The sequence below is a fragment of the Prionailurus bengalensis genome, chromosome A2, assembly GCF_016509475.1.
Source record: "Prionailurus bengalensis isolate Pbe53 chromosome A2, Fcat_Pben_1.1_paternal_pri, whole genome shotgun sequence".
NCBI lineage: Eukaryota > Metazoa > Chordata > Mammalia > Carnivora > Felidae > Prionailurus > Prionailurus bengalensis.
In genome coordinates this window covers 122720559-122745916 of record NC_057348.1, presented here as the reverse complement: position 1 = coordinate 122745916, position 25358 = coordinate 122720559, and the positions used below count along the sequence as shown (strand labels likewise).

Genomic DNA, 25358 nt, shown 5'->3' with positions numbered 1-25358 from the left:
AGCTCTTCTAATTTTTATTCATCTTTGTTTGTCTCAGCGCTCCCAGCATTTGCTTTGCATGTTTCTTGGCAAATGCTAGGAGAATTCTGTGGAAGCCAATAACAAAGGTTGTCTTCTTCTGACCTTTGAAGATACCCTCTGCTGATAGAATTAGTTGGGCTTCTGGGTAGAAGCCAGGAGCATCCATCTGGCCTGCCTGCCCAATTGTCTTTGGTTCTTGCACACTCTCAATGGATTATTATTATTATTATTATTATTATTATCATTATCATTATCTTGCCAGAGATTTCTTAACACAGTTTAGTAGACAACAGTCCTAACAAGGGCCAAGGGCATGGGCCACACCACAACTCATTGTGCTCTGTGCCTGTAGATGGAACCTCTGCCCTTGGCTACTGCCTGAAGAGTGATCTGTCACTGCTGATGGGGTCCAGGAACAGCTTTTAGAGGGGGTGCAAGGCGCTCTTTTAGGCACTAGGTTACTGTGGGGAACCACACAAAGAATCTGCGTTTGTGAAACTGACATTCATGTGGGCGATCTCATTTATTTCTTATCACAAGGTCTTGGGAGAGGTTCTCTGATTATTCCCACATTATAAATGAAGAAACTGAGGCTCAGAGGAGTTGAAGAACTGGTCACATATTGTAGAGCTAAGTGCCAGAGCCAAGATCAGAACAGTTTGTTCTAAAGTTCAAGCCTTAACCCACTCTGTTAGTTGACCTCCTCTCTTTATATATGATAAAATTCAAACATGTAAATATCTTTATATATTCATATAGTCCTATATATCTGTATATCTGTATATGTGACTATATACAGGTATAGAATAATTGTAAAAATAGTAAATATAAAGGCAGTGATCGATTAATCCACTACCCTGTGGTCATGGTTTTCATTCTGGTGTTTCCTTTCAGATAGATATTTGGTACATTAGGCAAGATCATCCTGTAGGTTCTGCGTTGCATGCTGCTTTCTTCACTTAACACCTAACACTGTCATTCATTTTTTCATCTGAACAGAGATGTAACAGGTCATAGTGATTCTGAATTTGAAACATCTGTGCCCTTTTTAAAAAAAAATGTGTGATGTACAGCTCTATGAGCAAATCAGTGGCTTAGTTTCCTGGATGCAGTGACTGTAATGGGAGCGTAGGTGTGGAACTCCTTAGTTCCTTACAACTGGGAAGCATTGCACTTCTTGGAGATGCAGCAAGGAAGACACATTTTCCTCTCCCACCACTTTCTTTCCTTGAATCCCCTCCAGTTAAGATCCTATTCAGACTCTTTTGAGAGACTTTAGAGTCTGCAAAAACTGACATGAACATAAAAACCATTGAGATATTGGGATAGTAAACTTGATGGCCACTTTCCCCTTGGATGCCACCATGACCTGGATGAGATAGCCAGGGCAGATACTATCTCCATTTGATAGATTAAGAAGCTCTATGCCCAGTAGATTTGCCCAAGGCTAAATAGCAGAGGTGCACTAGAACTCCAGCCATTTCTGCTCCTGTGGAAGTGTTCTTCTAGAAGACTAGTCCACAGCTGAGCCATTAGCAAGTTCCTACTGCTGCTCTTACCCCTTTGCTTCTAGACTTTCTCATTGTCCCTTTCCTCCCTTCTTCCTTCTGGGAAGAGCTTATGTCTGATCTTATGGTTTAGCGGAAAGACTCATTTTCATTGTAAAAGGCACATTCTTAAAGGGACTCCAGTGCTATATGGTGTAGGCAATAGTAATAATAGTTACAATACAAATAGCTAATAGTTATTGGGTGTTTAAAATGTGCCAGACAAAAGAAATGCTTTATAAGACCCTGCCCATTTACTCCTCACCAACCCCATGAACCTAACAAATAGAAAGGCTGATATTTGAATCTGGGTCTTGTGGTCTTTAAAGCCTGACCTCACCCCAGATACTACACTGCCTTCAAAGGGGAAGGGGAAGAACATAGGAGGGCAGAGCCACTGAGCTCCTGGGAGGCTATTTGTAACTGTTAAGACTGCTTGTATGCATCTGACCACAATATGACACAATAATCTGAAACTTTTAGCTGGTATTGGAAACTCACAAGCCTCACAGAAAGAACCTTCCATGCCCATCCCTGCTGAAGTTCCCCTTCATACCCATCCCTGCTGAAGTTACCTTTTCTAATTCACTGCCTGCCACAAACCCTTTTCTGATGTGTGTTTATGCTTCTTTTCCTACAGGAGGAAATATAAGAAAACATCCCAGAGGTAAGAGTGTCTTTCTGAGAAAGGGGAGCTGGTTGGTTGAGTCATTAATGGTGCAACTCATAGCAAGTCTGGCTCATGGTGGACGTTCAGTGTAATGAACAGTCTCTTGGTTCCTTCTCAGTGAGGTCCCCGCTTAATCTTTGGATCACTACTGCTGCTGGAATTAAAAATTGATTGCAGACATTTAGGGTGGCACTGTGAGTATATACCTTCCTGTGAGAATGGATCTGATGGATGAAAAGGCCTGTTAACTGCTGATCCACCTAGTGACTTTACTAAAACTTTGACCGGAGAGGGGCTGGCCTGGGAGGTGCTGAAGGTTTGTGGATGGGAGTATAAAAGCATCTTTAAGTATACTTTTAGCATTTGAATTTTCCTTTGCCTGCGATTCCTATTTGCCTGATTCTCTGACAAAATGCTGTTGAGCTCAAAATAGGTACAAATTCCTTCAAGGGCATTATTGGTCTTTTTTGGTTTAACCATGGAAAAGATAATTTAAAGTAGAAGATCATCTTTTATCATCCTCCCTTACTTTGTTTCATTGAGAAGAGTTTGGAAAGCACATTCCAAAGAAATAGCGTTGCTCAGACTTTTTGTTTGCCAAGCATTAGAAGCCCGCAGTTCAGTCGAAAAGACTGGTGTCTACTTTTCATCGATTAGATTTGATTTTGGTGTTATAACATTAAACAGATTACATTCAGATAAAAAAAAAATCACCAATGCAGTAGGTTTTAACAATGGTACTTTCGGATGACCACTTTACTCTTACCTTTTCTAATGAACATCATCTCATGGTAGAGAGTCCTGTCCTATGGTTTCCAAATAAAGTTGATAATCTAAAGTAGTGGTGTTACAATTTGATATGTGATTTAGAGGTGCACACATCGTTGAGAGAAGATGAACAAAACCTTAGGGCTTCTTGGAGGTTGCTATACTTTTCTAAATATAGTGAGCTTATACAGATGGCAAAATAATTCTGTCTTGTTCAAGTTCATCGGGTTCATGGTAGTAATTGCATGTGAACCACTGAGCAGGATATAAATTAATCACTCAGATTAGAGGGCATAATAGTCTTCAGTAGTAAAAGGTAATTTATCATTTTTACTTGTGGTTAACCTGGGGCATGAGATATTTCAAAGTTACTTCGATTTTATTTTAAGAAAGGATAAATAGGTTGGAGGGAGTTTTACAAGAGAGTGGCTCAAACCTGTCAAGTTTCAAATTACTATGTAGATTATTTTTGAAAGCATATTTTTGCATATCTTACATGAATGCTGTTGCGTTTCTTATTATGTCGATGTAATAAAAAAATAGACTGTCTTGTGCCAGCTTCATTGAAGTCATGTAAAGTGCAAATTAATAGAGGGTTGGTTTGAGCTCTTCTATTTTTAATCATATACATATTTTCATGTGAAATAGATCCATGTCTACTAATCTGTCATTGATAACAAACCATCCCTAAACTTATGGCTTAAAACAACCATTTTATTCTGCTCACAGTGTTATGAATCAGGAATTCAGGAAGGACTTGGCTGAGTGGTTTGCACCTGACCCAGCTGGAGTGAGCTGGGGCTACTGGAGATGGAGGGTTCACTTTCAAGATTGTTTCTTTACTCACATGTGGGAAGACTTGGTGCTCCTTGTTTCTTTCTCTCTTTGCACATGGCTTTCACCTTCCAGCATAGAACTTGGGCTTCTCACTGCATGGTGGTCTCATGGTAGTTGCGCTCTTTGCTGGCTTCCTAGGTCATGTGTTTCAACAGATAAGAAGCAGAAGATGCTGGTCTCTTAATTATACAGCCTGGGTCCAGAAACTGGTACAGTGTCACTTCTGTATTTTATTGGTCAAGATATCACAGAACCCACCCAGATTCAAGAGAAGGGCACATAGATTACATCTCTTGATGGAAAGCTGTTAAAGAATTTGAGACCTTCTTCATACACCAAACCTATAACTTTTTTCAGAATGATCTTGTTTGAGGACTTTTCCAGGGATCTGTAAATTTGGATTAAGTGAATACCTCATTTGATAAATGAGAGACACTTTTAAATATGTCTTGATACCTCTTTCAGATGCTGGTCTGTTTGAATGTATGCTTGTCTATTTGATGATTCATTTGTAGCTGTGATTCCTTTTTCATGTTAGCGACAAGCATCCTAGTGCGGACTCAGCTGGTTAGTTGCATGCTAAGTGTAGTTGTTTGGCCTCAACTAATAATTAGTCAGATAAAGCTGATGGCTTCACGTAGGAAAACTAAATGACATAAATGTTTTATTAAAAAGCTTTAGATCTCATAGGTTTGTTTTGGACATTAGGAGCCCAGGATACAAAAATAATCTACCTGTGTTTAAACTAGGATGAGAGTCCTAGGCTTCATTTCATTTCACTTATGTATTTATTTATCTTTCAAAGCCATGTTAAAGAAAAAGAAATCATGGGGCACCTGGGTGGCTCAGTCCTTTAAGCATCGACTTTGGCTTAGGTCATGATCTCATGGTTGGTGGGTTGGAGCCCCGTGTCGGGCTCTGGGCTGACAGCTCAGAGCCTGGAGCCTGCTTCCGATTCTGTGTCTCCCTCTCTCCCTGCCCCTCCCCTGCTCATGCCCTGTCTCTTTTTTCCTCTCATAAATAAATAAACATTAAAAAGAATTTAAAAAAATCCTCTGGCTTTCAAAGTCATCATCATCCTACTACAACTTAACTGAAGTAGGTATCTTTTTAAAAATATTTTATCAAGGACCAGGCAGATCTTAGTAGCCCCAAAGAATGTTATGATAGTGCTTTTACTGAATTTCACTTTTTTTTTTTTTAACGTTTATTTATTTTTGGGACAGAGAGAGACAGAGCATGAACGGGGGAGGGGCAGAGAGAGAGGGAGACACAGAATCGGAAGCAAGCTCCAGGCTCCGAGCCATCAGCCCAGAGCCCGACGCAGGGCTCGAACTCACGGGCCGTGAGATCGTGACCTGGCTGAAGTCGGACGCTTAACCGACTGCGCCACCCAGGTGCCCCGGTGAATTTCACTTTTAATATTAAGGAAAATATACTCGTCTCTTCCAAGACCAGAATTTCAACCGAAGGAATGATGTTATAGGAACTCTTTACTGGGTTAACAAGTACACCAGTAACTAGTAGGTAAGCTTCTCCCTGCACAGAAACCCTTATTGGATTAGGCCTTAAATCAACACAATTAAGGGGAACCATCCTTTCGCCTTGTGAATGAATGAGTCTTGTCCACGAGGGCCAATTGTTCCAAGGGATTCGTTGAAGTGGTGACATGGTAATTTGACAGCTAGAGGGATTACTCAAGAGACCTGCTTACCCCGAAAATTCTCATCAGGTTGTTTTTAATACAGCTGCAGATTCAAGTTATCAGGTCTGGCTCTGAGAAGTTTATATCTTTGAGAAAGTATGCCAGATCATGTATACAATCATCACAAATACCTAGAAATAATCTAATATTTCTCGGTTGCTACTAAAGAAAGGAATTGCTACCAGAGATGGTGTTATAAGCCGAATTCATGTTAGAAGTCCTTCTAACGCACACATGCACCCACATGTGTGCACGTACTCACACCCCTATTTTAGTGTGCCTGGAAATGCTGTGATTGGTCCGCAGAATCAGAGGCAAAGGTACAAATGAGGACTTATCCACAGACCTCAGGGACCTCTGCAGACACATGTCCAGTTTTCATGTCTGGACTGTGGAAATAATTTGGTCAGACTGGTGGGGAGTTAGAATTTCAAGCCACATCAGATAGGGAAAACTTCATTAGCAAAAAGGTTTTTGTTGATTTGTTATTAATTGTAGCTTGGTTGCCTGGTTGGTTGGTTGCTTGATTATCAAATCTTAGCTCTGTTTAGATAATGTAGGAAGTTCTGGTTCTGACTATATCTGATTTACTCACTTTATAAATCTAGACATTTCTATGACCAAATGACTTTAGCCAAAGGTGGTCGCTCTCATCTTTTTGGTCATCAAATTAGATTGATAGTCACATGCAAAGTACTTTACAAAAATCTTTCAATTTAACACATTTACTTAATACTATTGCCATACACTTAAATAAGTACTGGAAATAAAAACATATACAGTTGACCCTTGAACAGCATGGGGGGTAGGGACACCAATCTCTGTGCAGTTGAAAATCTGTGTATAAGTTTTGGCTCCCCCCAAATTTAATCACTAATATGGTTTACTGTTGACTGTAAGCCTTACCAATAACATAAACAGTTATGTGTATGTATAATATACTGTATTCTTACAACAAACTTAGAAGAAAATGTTATTAAGAAAATCATAAGGAAGGGAAAATACATTTAAAGTGCTGTACTGTATATGTGTGTGTATATATATAAAATCTTGTGTGTATGGACATGCACAGTTCAAACCTGTGTTTTTCTAGGTCAACAGTGTAAGAAATCGCCTCTATTAAGAGGTACGCAGACTTGTAGTTAAGGCACATGTGAACAAAATAATTAGAATATGGTAAGTGCTATTAGTATTGAAGGTCATTGGGAAAAGTCGGTCATTTGGGAAGATATTTCCATTATACATTACACTCGTCTCTCACTAGATCACAAATAATATTGCTTCTTATTCACGGTGCTTGGAAGTATGGGCATATTAAAGTCCAACAGGATAATTGAGAATTTTTTCTCTGTTTTCTTCATGTGTTCAGCTATCTTAAAAGTGGATGTTTTACTGATCCTTTAGGCTTTCTCTCAAAAAAGCAATTGTCTCACAAATATTCTGGACATTAGAAGGAAGAGAGCCCAGGATAAAAACATGTGGAGATAATCAGTAGAGTGGGTATCTCACATGTAGATAATAGAGTCTATCTGTTGCAAGGCAAAACAAGGAACTATTTTTTTTCCTCCAACTGTCTTATGCCTTCTTTCACTTGGAGTTTTATGTGGCTTAGTAATCACATTTGATGAGCCCAATAATTGATTAAATCCAGCAAATGATTCCCGTAGTCAGGTCTGCCTATGCTGTCACGAATCAGCATGCTTAATGAGTCATCAGCAAAACTGCCACCTTTGCTGTTAATAACAGATTGTCATGTGGGAAGATGAGTGGATATCACCCTTTGGGAAGGCTACTTTCTAAGCACTTGTATCCTTGTGTGAGCAAGTGCATCTTCTGCTGAGCTGTGCCCCCTTTCTCATTCTGGGACATATAAAGGCTCATTGGTGAATTCTGAAGCTCTTTCAGTATCACAGACAGAGAATTAGTGGACTGTTGTTCTTACTTTTGCTGTGAAAAATGACAATCAAGTAACTTTTGGAGAAAGTTGAAGGGGATATTTGAGAAATCAATGCGCATAGTTTCACATACTTATGGATAATTTTGGATACCACTACTTAGTAGTATTGATATTTAGAGTCTAAATATTGGTGACATCAGGGACATGAGGATCTTCTAAGAGATAAAGTCCTTTGAAAAATATTTTCCAATATTTGTGATGACTAATACATTCTCAGAGTAGTAAGGACATGTGTATCAGCTGTGAGAATATGTCTAATTTACATTCCAAGATTGCCAACTGAATCAAGTGACTTTACAGTGAATGGTAGCAGGTTAAGGTACACCAGAAAGAACAGCAAAATGGTTTGGTTAGAGCACAGATCACAGATGGACACGGAGATGCACAAAGGATAATGCCCAAGGCAGTTAATTTCAGGTGAAGAAAGGAAGGTGATGGAGGGTCTACATAGATAGTTTGGTCAGAGGTCAGAGTATCAGGCAACTACCACTCATTCATTCCTTTCTCATTCAGTTGCCCTCCTAATATAGCAGCAGGAGTCTGAGGAGCACAGGTGCAGGGATCTAGAGCCAGAGAGGTGGTGTAGCAGGAGTTAGGAACTGAGTGTGGTAAGAGAGGGTGCTGAGATACTGTAAGTAGCTCAGGCACTGAATCTGAGTAGTATATGTAGATACTAGTAGCAGTAATGACCTTGTCAGTGGGTTGTCATTTTCTGAGTCAAGAAGATCATCTAGGCACAATTCAGTCTTCATTTCTCTTCCATCTTTGTATATGATAATTATAATTATTACCATTTTCCTACTCACCCAGGATCAACAACACTTTTGAGTCACTTCATATGATCGTCTGTTGTGTGTGTTTCTTCAACTTTAACATTTTGTTCTCCCCCTTTGCCCATGGTAGACAGGTTTCTAATAGGTTGTGGGCTTTTACTTCTCACTATTTTCATTCTCATGATCTTGGTCCAGTCTCATTACCCATTTCTTAGAGTATCCAATGAGTTTTCTTAACCCCTCTCTTTACTCTGGTTTCTTCATCTCATTCTGCATACCTATGTCTGATCACTTTTCCCACAGTGTCTCTGATTGTGCCATGTCAACAACAACAACAAACCTCCTTTGGCTTCCTTTTGGCTAATAAAGGCTGTCTTCTTGTGTAGGATTTTAAGGGTTTCTCATCTGCATCCATCTCACTTTCCTGCTTTGTCTCTGTTACCCCCTTCCATTCATCCTAAGTTCCAGTCAAGCTCTCCTCCTCACTGATGGCCATATTTACCTTGTGTTTTCTGTTATCCATTCCTCATTCATAATCTTTCTAGTATTTTGAATGTTTTCATTTTTACCTGTTGAAAGCCCATGTTTTCTTGAAGGTCCAATTCAAATATTGCTTCTTTCCGTGAAGCCTTCTTAGATCTTTCCACATAAAAGAGATCTTGCTTATCCAGTTATGCTGCTCTAATTCCATGTGCAAGAAATAATTGGGTGCATGTCATTCTTCTATGCATCAATGTGATTTTGTTGAGTAGGAAATATGCTCCTCAAAAGCATGGTGCATTGGATGTGATTGGTATTTGTTAAATGTGGGTTGAATGTATGAGTGAATCAGATTGGGATCCTCCATATATTTTTTTACCCTGGGTCAGAACCAAAGTCAGAATTACCAAGTGGAACTGTGGGTAAACAAGCTCAGATTGATAAATGACTCATACTTACAAATGGCTTTGCCGATCACCACATACTCCCACATCTCGTTTGGTCCTCCCACTGGTCAGGGTAGAGTCCTACGAGGTCAGCAAGCCAGATGGTCAAGAACCAGAAAGTGTGTAATTGTTTGGATCATTGACTCTGCTTTTCTCTTCTATTTAAGTTCTTTCAATGTGGAACTTTAGCTTTGGGTAGAAACTCTGAGAGTATTTTTGCTCTATTACCAGGGCTTCAATCTTTTATCTTTTCTTGATTCAAACCATTAATTCTAGAGATGTTTAGGGCAATGTCAAATGTATTTGTTTGCAGTTCATTATTCTAAATATTTGATAACTGTATGGTGTACATCATTTGGCTGTTCTGTGGTATTTGCCAAAGTGGTTTTGAGCATCATTTTCTTAGATTGCCCAGTAAGACTTAAGTGTGTCTTTAAGACTTCAGTAGCACTCATGCTGGACGTATCACTATGCTTCACAAGTTAAGCCCAGACTTTAAGTTGCCTGGGTAGACAAGTCTCTACTCCCTCCTAATCCTACTGGCCCTCAATACTAAAGAGTCAGAATTGACTTGATTGATTCCAAATTGAGGCCAAGTCCAATGCCCAACAACAGCAGCTTAAGAGGCAGCTCTTGGAGTCTCTGGAGACACTGGATCCAACAGTGTAGATCAGACTTTCTTAGCTTTGGCACTATTGCTGTTTCCATTGTGAGGATATCCTGTGCATCGTAGGATGTTTAGTAATATCTCTGGGCTCTACTCACTAAATGCCAGTAGCAATCCCCATCCCTTGGTCGTGATGACCAAAAGTGTCTCCTGGGTGGGGGGTGAGGTGGCCAAAATCACCTCTAGTTGAGAACCACTGGTGTAGATGAAAAATTAAGAATCAGATTTGGATCCTGTCGCTAGCTTAGCTTTGCCAAATTACTCCTCTGTGGTCCTAGTGTCCTCATCTGTAAAGAGATTGAGGTTGAATATACGGCTTTCTCTGGTTCCGTTTGGCTCAAAAATGACTATTCTCATATTCTAGTTACTGAGGTCCTTCCACTAGAAAGCCCAGGCACCACAATCTTTGCAGTGATGGCAAGCACTTGAGGACTTATAACTGCATCATGGGAGAGGAGCAGCATTGAGGCTGAGAATGGAGGTCACTAAGCTGGTAGCATAGACTGGCCCCATACCGATGGCTCTTTGGCCACCAGCCAGATCACCCTAGGTTTAGATATTTCTGATTTCACCTAAATAATGTGAACTGACCATGATAAAGGCATGGAAAGACAATTGCCAAAGCAGAATTTGGCAAAAATACAGGTATGTCTAAAAGGCACCCTGTTGGTTAAATTTATTGTGTATCTACTCTGTACTAGGTGTTTCACACTCATTATCTAGTTTAATCTTCATGGTGATCCTGTTTGACAGATGAGTAACTCAGAGAAAATGAGTAACTTGACTGAGGTCACAAAGCAGAAAAGTGGTTGGACTAGGGTTTAAAGGCAAGACTTTGAGATGCCAAAACCTTCTTGGGTTCTTTCTATTCAAGTGGTTTCATAATTTTTTACAGCTCAGGAACTCCCACACCCCGACCTCCAACCTCCCAAAGGAAGCAGCTTAAAGCTGAATATAATCAGAGTCAGAAAGAAATGTCTTTTGGAGTTCATTTCCCCTCTCCACCAATTGTTCTTTTTTTCATTGGGACATTTTACATTTGAAAAATTTCGTATTTGGCTTCAACCCACAGTTGAAGCTCTCAAGAAAGTTTAATGAAGCCTTAAAAAAAGAAACCTAACAAGCTATATTTAAATAATGTGATTGAAGGGGGAAAAATTCACCTCTACCACCAGGTTCTTTTTTTCAAAATAATTTATTTTAGTACAACAGCTTAAAGTACTTTGAAGTGATATAATCACTCATACATGAATACGTAACTTTTTATGCATAAAAAGTAAATAACAAAAGGAGAATCAGATAAAAGAAAACTTGTTCTGTATTTTTCTATCCTCTGATTTAATAAGATAATTCCTTTTCAGAGTTCATGAGGTCACTGCCTGAATTTTTCCCTTTGTCTCTGCATGAGTGGACTCACCCTCCGCTCTGTTTTGTTTATTCCCATGACTTTGGGATATCGGGAGACGGGACCTGAAGGAACATTTTAAGCAAGTTGGAGGCAATAGACTAAGCAGAGAACATTCTTTGGAAGACATGTGTCTGTAGTCTTCGCTTATCCATGAAATCTGAGTCCTGGCAGGAATCCTGTGTAATGTTTGGGTAGGTTCCCCTACTTACCCAAACCTCAGTTTCCTCTTGGCCAATAACACATGGAAATAATAATACTTGCTTCCTATGATTCTTGTGAGCTGAGAATGAAATAGTATATATGAAACACATAGGAAGTCTTTGGCACATGATGTGCTCAGTCACTGAGTGCTTGGGAGATCTCTCAGAAAATCAGAATTCTGTGGCCACTTTGCCAAGGGCTTGCACTTTGAGTGCAGGCTCACCTGAGGAAGCGGGAAGTAGGAAGAAGATAGGCCCTGCTTTTTAGGGGCTCTGCGAAGGGTAGAGACTGTGTCTTATTTACTGAAGGATGGAATCAGCATTAACAAGTGATGGGGCACATGTAACAGAACAGAAAGAAGGTTGGGGTAGATGGGGCAGGCGTGCAAGCTATGCCAAGTCAATAGCCATTGGAATATGGTCCTTAATTACGAAATATAAGTGTGAAGTGGCTCAGTCTGGTGTGGTCAGGGAAGATCTTTCCATAGGAAGGCACCCATAGTTCATCCTCATATTTAGTTTTCAATTTTGAGGGGAAAGTTATGTTTTTTAAACTATGACAGAGTAAATAGCACTGTATTTTATTGGTTGGTAGCATGCTTTCTAGAATCAGCCTCCCTGGCTTCCCTGCTTTACCATTTCCTATATATGACAGTTAGTAAATTGCTTAATTTCTCTAAGCTAGTGATTCTCAAGTGGTAGTGACTCCACACTACTGAGTGGAGGGGGAGTGTCCTTCCCACCACCGAGGACATTTGGCAATGTCTGGAGGTATTTTTGGCTGTCACATCTGAGAGGGGGGTATACAACTGGCATCTAGTAGATAGAGGCCAAGGATGCTGTTAAACTTCCTATAGTGCCCAGAACATCTCCACCTTAACAAAGAATTATCTGATTCATTACGTGAGTAGTGTTGATGTTGAGAAACCTTGCTCTGAGCCTCACTTTCTTTGTCTGTACAAAGGGAATAATAATAGTTCTCACCTATAGGGTTGTTGTAAGGATTAAATAAAATAAAGATTGAAAACATTAAGTGTGCTTTCCAGCTTTTTGTAAGTGTAAAGAGTATCTTAGCTATTATTATTAATGTTACTATTTTGACCTATGATTCACTCTTTATGTAGCAGATTTATGAATTCTGTTTCATAGTTTATTTAGTTGACGTGGAAAATTTTATAGTGTATTAGATGCATTTAAATTTTATAAGAAAAAATTTTAAAGTACTTTAAATCAGGCATTGAAAGAGGTTTTGAAATTGTTTTGAAAAGATAATATTGTTTGGTTTATGTAAATATAGTATAGGCTGAAACAAATCAGAAATCATAAGTTCTACATGCTATTATATTCTATTAACCCTGAGAAACATAAAATCACAGATTTTAAAAGAAACACTCTGATACTGTTGCGTATTGCTACATGGGAGGCAATAAAGCAAAACAAATTTACTGAGAAATGAAGTCCCATCTGTTTCATGAATTATCAGTAATTTCAGTGAAAACTAGTAGCTACAAAGTAAGCCCCAGTATAAATTGGAATGGATTCCTACTTATCCGCCAGACAACAAAAATGTCCCTTGAGGCTGATACAAGTCTTCCGCCAGTCGCGCAGGTCTGAAAACATGGCTCTGTGTAGAGTCACAGGGCTAGCCTCTCTCAGCAGCTGCGTTTGTGCGTCACAGGGCTTTGCCAGCAGAGCTGGGGTGTCCCGGTGGTCCTGATGCCTCCTGGGGTAAATACAAATGGAGAATTTATGGGATGACTTTCCTACAATCAGTTCCTTAATCTTTAAGTTGCGTTTTATCATTTAGATCATAATCAGGAGTCTCTTAGAGCTGGCACAACAATTAAATAGCTTAAGAAATGAGCCTGATGTGTGCAATATGGACTGTGAGTTACACGATCATTCTCTACTGGTATGCCAAATTGATAAGTCCAAGCAATTTTGCCATGATTTTGCAGTAATTTTTACTAATTTGAATGTACTGTGTTGTTAGTAATAGTAACAATTGTAAAATATTTACTAGTTGCTACTGTTCACTCATGACCCATTATCAAGAGAAAAAGGTTAGAAAATTAACCCTTTTGGTAATGCAAACAGTGCCTGTTTGATAGGTAAACAGAAGCCTCATTTCTTCAGGGATCATATTGCTGGGGGGGGGGAGGGTAGTGGGTGGATGAAGGTACTGAATAATAACAATACTGATGATGGTGATGGTGGTGACTGTGATGGTGACAGTGATGGTGTTCCTGGTGGCCCATGCAGATAGCTATTGATTAAGACTGTGGTTTATGCTCATTAGATTACACTGACTTCATACTTCCACCTGTTTGCTTTACATCTGTTTTTTTTCCCCTGCTGACTTCTCTGTATTCAGAAATGTGTTCCGTTAGCATGATTTAACAGATGAGGTTCTGATGAAGCCATCACATGGCTTAAATATTAGTTTCCCATTTAACATCATTATTTTGAATAGAAAGAAAAAAATTTTAATTAGTTGCTTATTAATGAATCATGTTTAAAGGGTACTTTAGGTCTTTAGATTGGTGGGGTGGATGATTCCCCTTCCTTGATTATCAGTGACTTCTGCCTTTGGTTTGTGTGGGATATTGTAGGTGCATAATTATACCAGAAGTCTATTAACAAGACAATGTAATATTGAGACTCAGGGCATAGATTTTGGGGTCTGAGGGGCCTAAATGTAAATCTCATCTCCACCCCTTCTTAATTTTGTGATATTTCAGCCTGTTAAGTGTGCATATTTTCAGGGTATGGGCTACTAAAAGTTCCTAATTCTTAAGGTTGTTGATAAGGTTTAAATGAGACAATGTATGTATATGTATATGTATATGTATATGTATATGTATATGTGTATGTGTATGTATATGTATATGTATATGTGTATATATATGACGATGTGACATGTATATGTATATATGACAATATATTTATGAGACAATGTGTGTATGTATATGTATATAAATGTATATGACACTGTTCTAGGTATGTGGTAAGTGATTAATAAATATTAGCTGTTAATATAATGCTCTCCTTCCCAGTAAAAATTAATGGCTATAGAATGCCATTTTCATCATAATAAAGAATGAGACCTTGCAAACTCTCTGCGATACTTGGTCTCCCACAAGGACTTACTCTGCTTGTGTAGGAGATTAATTCTTCAGGATCTCATTTGTCAGAGGAGTAGTTGGACCAGTGCCAACAAATTATGGGCAGAGGTGGGAGAATCTGCCTTGTGCTTCAGGCTGATTCATAAAGTTGTGGAGATAAAGTACAGGTCTCTAGAAAGAGCCTAAAAGAAGGAATCTGACTGTTTTAGCCAAAGATTTTAGGTATTATCTGTTCACTGCTATTCTCTTGGTCCCTATATTTATCTTTCAAGATGTCCTGCAATGCACAGGTCAGTGGCAGGGACCTACTGTACCCACCCAGCATTTAAAAGGGGAGATCAGGCTGCAAAGTGAAAGTCAGTCCACATAGTTTGCACTAACAATAACACCACTGAGAGATTGAACAAAGGGCAAATTAAAAGTATTTAGTTTTAAAAATGAGTTCTGCCAAAAGTATTGAGTAAAATGAAGTTAGCATGTTTTATTTATGGGTGTAGATTTCAGCTTGTCTGACTTCATTCCCAGACTCTTCACTTCACTGCATATTTACTGGGAATCAGCTATGTGATGGTCATGCACTGTGAGATATTAAAAAATGAAAAGAAAGAGTAAGGTGTGGTTTCTCAAAGAGCTAATGACACAATGGGAGACAGATAGGGACCCAGACAGCTTATTTGAATATAAGATTTTTGATAGAGGTGCAGAGGCATAGCAGAGGGAGTGCTCTGCTTAGTCTAGGGGCTCTGAAAATCTTGCTGGAGGTGACTCTTGAGCTGAGACTTAAATAAGAGAAAATAGCCAGATGTGGAAAGTTTTTATGGGTATTTATTTAGAAGGAGCAACATGAGTGGATACTTGATTTTAATCACTTTTGTTATCTGAGTCCCAGTCTCTCTGGCTTGAGTGGGTTTTGGTATGTAAGGGGAGGGCAGGATCACTGTGCTGTGGGTCTCCTAGCGGGTGCGCCATGAGCAGAGAGCTGCTGCGTAGAGAAGTAGGTAATCACTTCTCTAAGGGCTGCAAGCAAAGGAAAGGAGACAATTAATAAAGACTTTCCTTAATTTGAAGGCATGTACTGTGGCCACCCAGACCCTGTGGACCACTTGTCTGTCAGAGTGGCTCATCCCAAAGAAACCAAGAACCACTTCAAAATAAAAACTAAAAGGGCAGGTAAAAAGAATCTGCTACATTTTCCATAAGACAATAGAGATGAAAAGTAATGATGAGGAAGTATTCTGTCCTCTATTTTCTCAGTTTTTATAAGGCTGGTCTTTTTTTTTTCCTGTTTTGAATATTTTTATTTGTTTTGATTATACAAATAATTTGTGAGTACATTCTCACTGTAAAAAAAAAAAAAAGATTGTGTATAAAGCCAAAGTCTCTTTTAATCATTGGTTAATCCCATTCAGTACCCAAAAGGTAACCACAGTTATCAATGTTCTTATATTTCTTATATGTTTGTTAGAATTCATCAGTGGAACCATCTGGGTCTGGATTTCTTGTGGGAAGAACGTATTAAAACAGTTCTCCAATGATATCAGAAACACTAGGAAGGTTTGTTAAAACACAGCTTGCTGAGACTCATCCCCAGAATTCAGATTCCATAAATCTGGAGTAGAGCCTGAGGATTTACATTTCAGAAAGTTCCCAGGTGTTGCTGATGCTATTAGACTGGGGAACCACACTTGGATAACCATTGCCTTGCTAGGTATAGGACTATTCTGATTTTCTGTTTCTTCTTGTGTCATTCTTGGTAATTTGTGTTTGTCACAAAATTTGTTCATTTCATCTGTTATATTCACTGACATGATGTTGCTTACCATCTTTCAAATGTCTGTGAAATCTGCAGTGATATCCCTTCTTTCATTCCTGATATTGATAATTTGTGGTTTCTCTCATCATTTTTGATCAGTCTTGCTACTTGCTTATTACTTTTATTAATGTTTTTTAAAACCTATCTTTTTTTCTGTAACTTTTTCTGTTGATTAACACTTCATTGCTTTCTGCTCTTATTTTTATCATTTCCTTTTTTCTACTTAATTTGGGTTTAATTTTCTAACTTCTTAAGATGAAACTTAGAGTATTGATTTTAAACCTTTTGTCTTTTTAATATAAACATTTAACCTATACAGTTCCCTGTAAGCTATACAATCCCTCCTCTGTATCTCTGTGGTGTCTCGTTGGTACCTACAGTGTTTTAGTTGTTACACTGGATTCTTGTTTGTTTGTCTCCGTAACCATCCCATAAGCTCCTTCTTAGGGAAGACCCCCTTACTCATTTTTGTTTCCCTAATAAAACCAGGATGACTGTGTTGGAGCAGGTGGATGAGTGAATATGGTTGACCTGGTGGCTTAGATGCCTCCTCCTTTGCCCTTGTTTCTTACATATGTGGTTCTCAGACAGAGGAACATCATTTGTGGAAGGAGAAGTCATTTTTGAAGCAAACTATGTGGGAATGGAGAAGTCCTTGATTTGAAAAACTGTTGTAATAGGTGGCAGTAAGGCCAGCTTGGCACTCACAGAACATTATTCCACTGCCTAAGTTGGTTGAATTTTCTCTGAGTTGCCCCTTCTCTGGCATTTTCTTTGGTGGCCAGGCTGCCTTTTGCGTTCATTACCAAATGGGGTCAAGATGAGATTTCTCTCCCTTCAAGTCGATTTCACAATTGACCAGGTACATTATAGCTGAAACGTGGGGTGGCTTTTCCCATTTCCGCAGCAGCAGCTGATGTATGTGGCTGTCAGAGGCGAGAACTGCCCTCTGCTAACATACTCATATAGTAGAACATGTAGGGACTGATCCCGTTGGAGTTTTGAGCTGCTGGGTCTTCAGAAATATAAACTCTCACATGCATAGATTTTCTGGCTTTTGACAACTTGTTTAAAGGGGGAAGCATTATGGTGTTTGTTTCCCCAGGGCAAATGGGAAAATCCCTGGAGGATTGAGTTTGGAGACCCATCATTATGCAAGCCATTTACAATAACAATTATAACAAAATATCATTACATTATGCTCATACTTTTAAGTCCATACCAGAGGTATAGATCTCAAAACAAACAAATAAGCTAGTAATAATGTGATGGTAAAAATGTGATGGTAATAATAATAATAGCTATGATAATAGATGATAATCATGATAGTCATTGTGTTCCTGGTGCCAGGTTAAGTGCTTTCCACATTTATCTCATTTAATTTTTACCATAACCTCTGATGTAGGTACTTTTGTTGTTCCTATTTTATGGGTGAGGAAAACAGTGTTAGAGAACATGAACGACTTTCCCAGGTCAGAAAATAGGGCTTTGTTTCACTTGAGCCGGTTTGGCTCTTAAGTCCTCTGCTATCCTGCCTCTCTCTTTGACTCTGGGGATATTGGGCTATGGTGACAAAGTGGGGTAATAACTGTGTTTGCATTAAAATTCATCATCAGTGTTGATTACAGTCATTCTGATGCAGGTGATTTGGGCATTTGCGTAATCCCTCTATTTTGTTTTCCTGCGTGACTGGGGGCTACTGTGAACATACCTAAGGGAGAAAAGGAAGATAATCTTTGTAGAGAATGAAGACCTCAAGGAAAACTGCCAAAGGAAAGGATCTCCAGATTGCTCAGCCTTTTCTTGTGCTGCTAAGGGGAGTCCACATGCCAGACTGGCATCTCTGTCCCAGGCACAAATCTGTGTTGGCACAAATCAGTTCTTCCTTTTTGTGAGATCCCTGATGAGATGTGGCTTGCGATGGAGCCATAATTGGGGTGTGGGGGGAGTGAGCAAGGAAAGGGAGTGTCTAGAAGTTCCAGTCCCATTGGTGGGTCCACAAGAAGACTTGATTTTTCCCTCTGTCTGCTTTAGAAGCTCATTTAGAAACTGGTTTTTCCATTCTCTTTCCATGATTCCTCCCTTCTCTTTGTAGCAAAAGGCTGATTTCCAGGTGCTCTAAATCAGCAAGTGGTTTCCCGCTTACTGTGACCCACAATAAGAAACGATTGTACATGGTGACTCTGTGTGTGTGTGTGAACACACACACTGAACACACACACACACGCACAACTGAAATAAGAGTTTATCTTACTATGAGTAATTAAATCTGATATTTCATAGTCTATGCTATTTATTAACATAGTAAACTGATTTTATTATCCACTGATGGATAGCAGACCATAATTTGAAAATTACTGGTGGTGATCAATGGGTGCTGAAAATAAGGGCATAAACTATATCCTCTTGTGGATATATTTGAGTGTCCAGGTCCAGCCTAAATGCATTAATAAATCTAGGTGCTGTATTTTTTCTCCCCTAGGGATAATTTAACACCCCTCCAGGAGTCTTTGGGTTTTCCTCTAACCTAAATTAGAAGCAAGTTGTTTGAACCTCTCTCAAGTCTGTGGATCCAATCAAAGGAAGTGACCCATAGAGAAAAAATGTGGTAGAGTTTCACCGTGAAGGCCCAGGGCCCTTGGCCTTTGCCTGCCTACGTGGTGCGGGGTAAAAGCACAAAGTAGTGGGAGCTGACTGGGTCTTGGGAATCACTTCTTGCTCTAATAAGCCCTTGAGAATCTGCATTCTTTGGGAATTGATAGTAGATACAGGAATAATGGAAAGCAGGTTTTTGGTTTTTTCCCTTCCAAAGTACTGACTGGAGGAAGGATATTTATCCCTTTAATAACAAAGGGAATTGGGCTTCTCTGATGCACAGGGCAGCACGAAATCCTTTCTGCTAATGTATTCCGTATTCTGTATGCGTTCTTCACCCTGCCTTCCAGACTGTAAGTTCATTAAAACTATTGAATGAATTCCAGGGTGAGGAAGATTAAGCTGTAATTTACTATATTTCATGGTTTGCTTCTCCCTTTTCTTTAAGCTCATTCATCTGTGGTTGAGTCACAGAGAGACAGCAAATTCACCACAGAGCATCCTGCATCCGAGGACAGCTTTGGGAACTGACATTCGATTCTGTAGGAATGCAGTCAAGTGACCGTTCACCCCTCCTCTCGTGCCTCTCCCTGCCTGTGGATTCACTCCTCATTTCACCATGGGAAGATGTTAGCGTTGTCAGTTGATCTCGGTTGAAGATGAGTTTTGAGAAGTCACCTTCTGAATTAATTGTGTTGGTGATAGAGCTTGTATTTTCCAGTTCAGGGACTGGTCTCTTCCCGTCTGCATCTCTCTGCTGACTTGTTAGTTCTTTGTATACACATGCATTGCTGCTGCGTTACTCCTGGGAAATCTGCGAACAGCATTTGGGAACTTTACTGTGATCACCTTAAACATGTTGCTGTTAAAATGCAAATTCTGATCCAGTAGGTCTGGAGTGGGGCCCAAGACTCTGTGTTTATATTGGGTGATTCTGATGCCTTTAGTCCCTGGCCCTTTGAATAGTGGGGCTCCATAGAGTGATGTGTATGTAGGTGGCTGAGAGGACACTGTGTGTGTGGATGTTTATTGTGTTCTTAATACCCAGTGTGTGACTATGGGGTGGTGGATGTTACCCTATAATAAGAGAATCAGGAATCATTTGTTCCTTCTAGGTAGAGTTGGTCTGTACCATCCAGTCTGACCTCTCTTCTCTGTGCATTCATCTTCTATTTTACATGTGCCTTTTGGGAATAAAGGTCCTGTTTCCTGTAAGGGGCTGTCTCCACACACCCTCAGCAGTGAATGGAGAATGGAGACCTTGATTGTTGCTTTGGAGTTGTGAGGACCAGGGTATGCCCAGGTGGCAAAGAAATGGGAAAACTTTAGAGTGTGAGAGATTCTTGATAGTGACACATTTAACTAGAAAAAAAGCAGCTGGGGCTTGTTGTGAAGTTCCCGCTGATCTGGGACACAGCCTGACAGTGGACTGACAATAAATGTAGCTTTGTTTTCCTCTTTGGGAAAACTCCTAACTAGTTGTGGCATTGTGGATTTCTGTTACACATGTGATTAGAACTCAGTATACTACCGCGATCAGTTTAAGAGGGAGAATATCTGCTCTTTTGACATTGCTGTAGCTTTGGCCCTAGAAGGAATCTTAGATATCACCTTGTTCAGCCTCAGGCGAAGCTGCAAGCTCATATAGTAAAGGGTTGTGCCCAAGGTCGGACAGCCTCCATCTAATCTTGACTTCTAGCAAAGTAGAAAACTTATTTCAAAACCTCTTGATATTTTTCTACCAACCAGTGATGCTCCTCGATTACAAACCTATGATTTCTCCTCTCCAGTGCCCTGTGGCAATGTCTGGATATAGAGTCTCCTTGCCCTGCTTCCTCCTGCTCCCACCCCTACCTCCTATGGGCATGCCCATGTACCCTTGTGGTCAGAATACAACCCTTCTGTTCTTCACGCCAAATATCCACACTGTGTCCTTGCCTCTGTTCCCTGTGTCCTGCCAACTCTGTTGATTCTACTTATCCATCAAAGCTTTGGTCATATTCAACTTCTTTCTTGAACCCAAGATCACTACCCTGGATGTCAGGAGCCCTGGGTTCTAGTCCTTGCCCAAAATAAGCTATGCAACATGGGGAAAATCTTTATGCCTTTGTGCCTCCGTTCCCTCATGTGACAAAGGAACTGGACCTTAATATTCTGTCATTTTTTGACATTCCAATTCCACACCAATTACTCCTTTCTCAGAATGTTGCACTTAAGACACTGTAGAGAGGGTATTAGCTAGACCTGAGTTAGATTTTCAGCTCTGCTATTAATCAGTGTGTGACTTTAAGTACATTATTTAATCTCTCTCAGGCTCCATTTTCTCATTAGTAAAGGTGGGGTTGTTGGGAGGATTAAATGTATAGTAAAATTATCTAGCACATATTAAGCACTGTCAGGATACTTTTTTTTTAAAAAGGTAAAATTATAATTCATTCACATGTAAAATTAATATGTGTTAAGGATTTTATTTAATTCATTATTAATGAGGGAACTGATAAGATGTTACAAATAGTTCAAATGACCATCAAAAGAACAGGCACATGTATAGATTAGAAATGTGCCAATGGGGAGGGCAGAACTTTTTCCACAGTGGAGGAGGGAAGTTGACTGCCTCACACCAGGCAGAATGTATTTGCATGTCTATAGACAAGAATTATTTTGTTTGATTATCGGTTAGTTGCAATTTACAGAGTTGTGAAATGGCTCAAAGGAAGGGTTGTGGGTTTCATGGTGAGGAGAGAAGCAAGAGAGAGAAACCACTCGGTCACCTTTAAAGCTTTTACTTCATTGTAGTGTAAATCATGACTTTGGGCAGAACAGTCTCATGGCCAAGTCCAACATCAGTGGGATGGAGAAGTTTAGTCCTCCCGTAGGGGGAGAAGAGGTCCATATTAGCAAGTGACAGTAGTATCCACTGCAGTTTGTTTGTTTTATAAATTCTTAATCAGGTTTATGATAAAGTCAGTCAAAGACAAAGAAGAACTGTGAATCACAGCTATAGTTTTGCATCAAGCTCAGCATCCAGTTTATTTCTCCATTTTATTTTATTTCATTATTTTTTAAAATGTTTATTTTATTTATTTTGAGAGAGAGAGAGAGAGAGAGAGAGAGAGAGAGAGAGAGCGCAAATACACTAGCAGGGGAGGGGTAGAGAGGGAGAGAGAGAATCCCAAGCAATTTCTACACTGTCAGCACAGCCCTGACTTGGGGCTCAATCTCATGAACCGTAAGATCATGACCTGAGCTAAAATTAACTGTTGGATGCTTAAAATGACTGAGCCACCCAGACGCCCCATTCATTTTATTTTTATTTCACAGTATCTCCAAGACCTCAGTTCATACACAAGTAAGTAGTAACATACTGAAGTATTCAGTTTTACATGAGAAGATTTGCAGAGATGTGAATTTTTAAAAATAAGCAATTCCAAGGAACTACTTTTTTGTATTCAGGGACACATCCCCACATTCAAATATCTACATAAATATGATGGGAGAAGCTTTATTTTTAGGTGAGCACAAACACCTAAGTGTGAGTGTGATGGCTTCCAATACGTTAAGATTGGATTTGGGATAAACACATTTGGGGGTGTGTCTTGTTTTAAAATTCTTTTTTTTAATATAAGTAAAATATGAATATATTTGCCCTATAAAAAATTGAAATATTACTGAGAAGACTGAAGGGTCCAGTCTTCTTTGGCTCCCCCTCTGTCCCTTCAACCATCCTGATCCCAGGTTCATCTTGAGATATTGTAACTATTATCAGTGTGGGGTATGTGTATTTTGCATAATAATGTGTTTTTCTGCAACTTACTTTTTCATGCGAGCATAAATTGGCAATTTTTACGTCAGCTCCTAAAAATGTATCTGTTTAAAAAATTAATAATGTGACCTAAGTCATAATTAATTGAACTGCTTGCCTAATGATAGGCACTTGGTTGTTTCCAGTTCTTTGCTGTGATGAGTTTGCTGCAATGAAATAAGAAGGCCCATTATAGTGTTTATTAAGTGACAGTCTTTAAAATGCACAGTTGCAGTGGCTAAATTCTGTGTTTCTTGGTCTTTCAGAGGTATTGGTGCATGTAATTAATGTTCATAGCTTTGAAAATCCCTATTAAAAACATTTACACAATTTTTTAAACCTAGGTCCATTACCTGTTTGGGTGAAAGTCATTAAATGTGAAAATCTTGCTCTTAAACTCTTGATTCCTTGAGTTTATTTTTATGAAATGCTGTGATATCCCCCTCACCACCTTCTCTTCTCCATTCCTTCTTTCCTCTCCTCCCATTGTACACCACACCTTCCTCCGCTTTTTTTTTTTCAGGCCCCAAATAGCATTGCACATATTATTTTTTTGATATATTCTACTTCTATAAAATCTGTAGATTATTGTTAAAACAGAACTATGTGCAACATTACTTTGAATCATGAAGATAACCTTGGGATGAGAAATTCTTTGCTTTTCCAAACAGGAAGGGAAGGATATGAACTGGAAATAAAATTAGCAGCAAGAACAACAAAACTGAGATTGGTTGGTTTTCAGGTTATCATAGATCTTAACCTTTTATTGATTTGCTTGGATTGAAGGGGTGACCTGAGTGCTCTTCCTGCTTATTCAGCTGAACTTCTAATGGCAAGAATAATAAAATATTTTATTAGAGATAATAAATATTTAATAATAATTATTAATAATTTTATTAGAGATTTAATAAGTGCATTTGAATGAATAAATAAATATTTGAAAAGAGGGGAGGATGGGACCTTTTAATTTACACAGAGTCAAAAATCTATGCTGTTTGGTACGGTAACCACTAGTCACAAGCCTCAGGCGGCTGTTGAGCCCTTGAAATGTGGCTACTACTGCCTCATGTTGAAATGGTAAACATTTAGATACCTTAAATAAATAGGTAAATAAAATACACTGTTAATATTAATTTGACCTGTTTATTTTTTAAAAATGTAGCTACTAGGAAGTTTTAAATGCCCATGTGATTTGCAGTACATTTCTGTTGGACAGCACTGCTCTAGCTAGGAACCAGAGGAAGGCTCTCCCTAGCCAGCTTTGCTTTTGCATTCCCCTCTTTGGTAAGAACATACTTAAGTTCTGATCCTACTTTTAGTCTCTAAAGGTGATTAAATCAAAATCCCAAGAGGACTTGCTTGTGCTTTTTTTTCTGATTGGTTTTTGAAGATTGAATACGTTTTCAGTGTAAGACTTACTATATCAGAATTTTGCTGCCCTGAAAACATGAAGTGAAGAATTTGAGGAAATGGTAATCACCACATTAGCCTAACAGATAAAAATAATTTCTTTTTGAAGTTCTTATGCAGTAGATTGTAATGAAGTTCATAGCAGTGAGACTCATCTTGATAGCGATTCGCGTTGTGATTTTTGATTGATAAAAATTCCTTACTTTAGCCTCTTTACCATTTTTGATAGGCTTCTTTGTCTTGCAAAGAAAATTGAGGCAGTTACCATCATTTGTGGCATCTTTGGAGTCTTATCTTTTCCCATATTGGTAAAGACAGCATTTTTTGGGAATGTTCTGAGTTGGTATCTATTCAACACACACACACACACACACACACACACACACACACACATACACACACACACACACACAGGCACACTACCACTCATTTTGCATGTCAGTATATTTGGTTTGGCTTTTGTCATGTTCTGAAGATTTTTTTTTCTAATCAGTAACTCATTTTTTTGCTTTACCTTCACTGGAAAACTGAATGGAAAGTGCAGAGAATTCCCATGTACTCCTGCCCCTATATACCTACAGCCTTCCCCACTGTCAACTTGATGAACCTACACTGACATATAAGTAGGTGATATTTATATTCGGGTGCAGAGTTCATAGCTTACGGTAGGTTTCACATTTGGCATTGTACTTTCTATGGGTTGGACAAATGCATAATGACAGGTATCCGTCATTATGGTATTGTATGGAGTGGTTTCCTTTCCCTAAAAACCCTCTGTGCTCCATCTTTTCATCCCTCTCTCCCCCAACCTCTGGCAGCCACTGATCTTTTTACTGTTTCCATAGTATTGTCTTTGCCATAGTGTCATATGGTTGGAATCATAAAGTATGTAGCCTTCTCAAATTGACTTCTTCCACTTAGTAAGATGCGCTTAAGATCCCTGCATGTCTTTACATGGCTTGACAGCTCACTTCTTTTAACACTGAGTAATATTCCATCCTCTGGATGTACCACAGTTTATCCATTTACCTACTGAAAGACCTCTTGTTGCTTCCAAATTTTGGTCATTATGCATAAAGCTTCTATAAACATCTGTGTGCAGGTGTTTCTGTGGACATAAGTTTCAGTTCATTT

General features: G+C 39.1%; 1 protein-coding gene across 4 annotated transcripts in view; it reads left to right on the top strand.

Moving 5' to 3' along the window:
• The window catches only part of PDE1C (phosphodiesterase 1C), a 507283-nt gene that overhangs the window by 220477 nt on the left and 261448 nt on the right, over positions 1-25358 (top strand). The window contains exon 2 of one of the 4 annotated variants that reach the window (XM_043589211.1): positions 2209-2235. The exons of the other annotated variants lie outside the window; for them this stretch is intronic. Within the exon in view, the coding sequence (XP_043445146.1) occupies positions 2209-2235 (27 nt within the window). The remainder of the gene's footprint in view (positions 1-2208; positions 2236-25358) is intronic. 4 annotated transcript variants of the gene reach the window in all.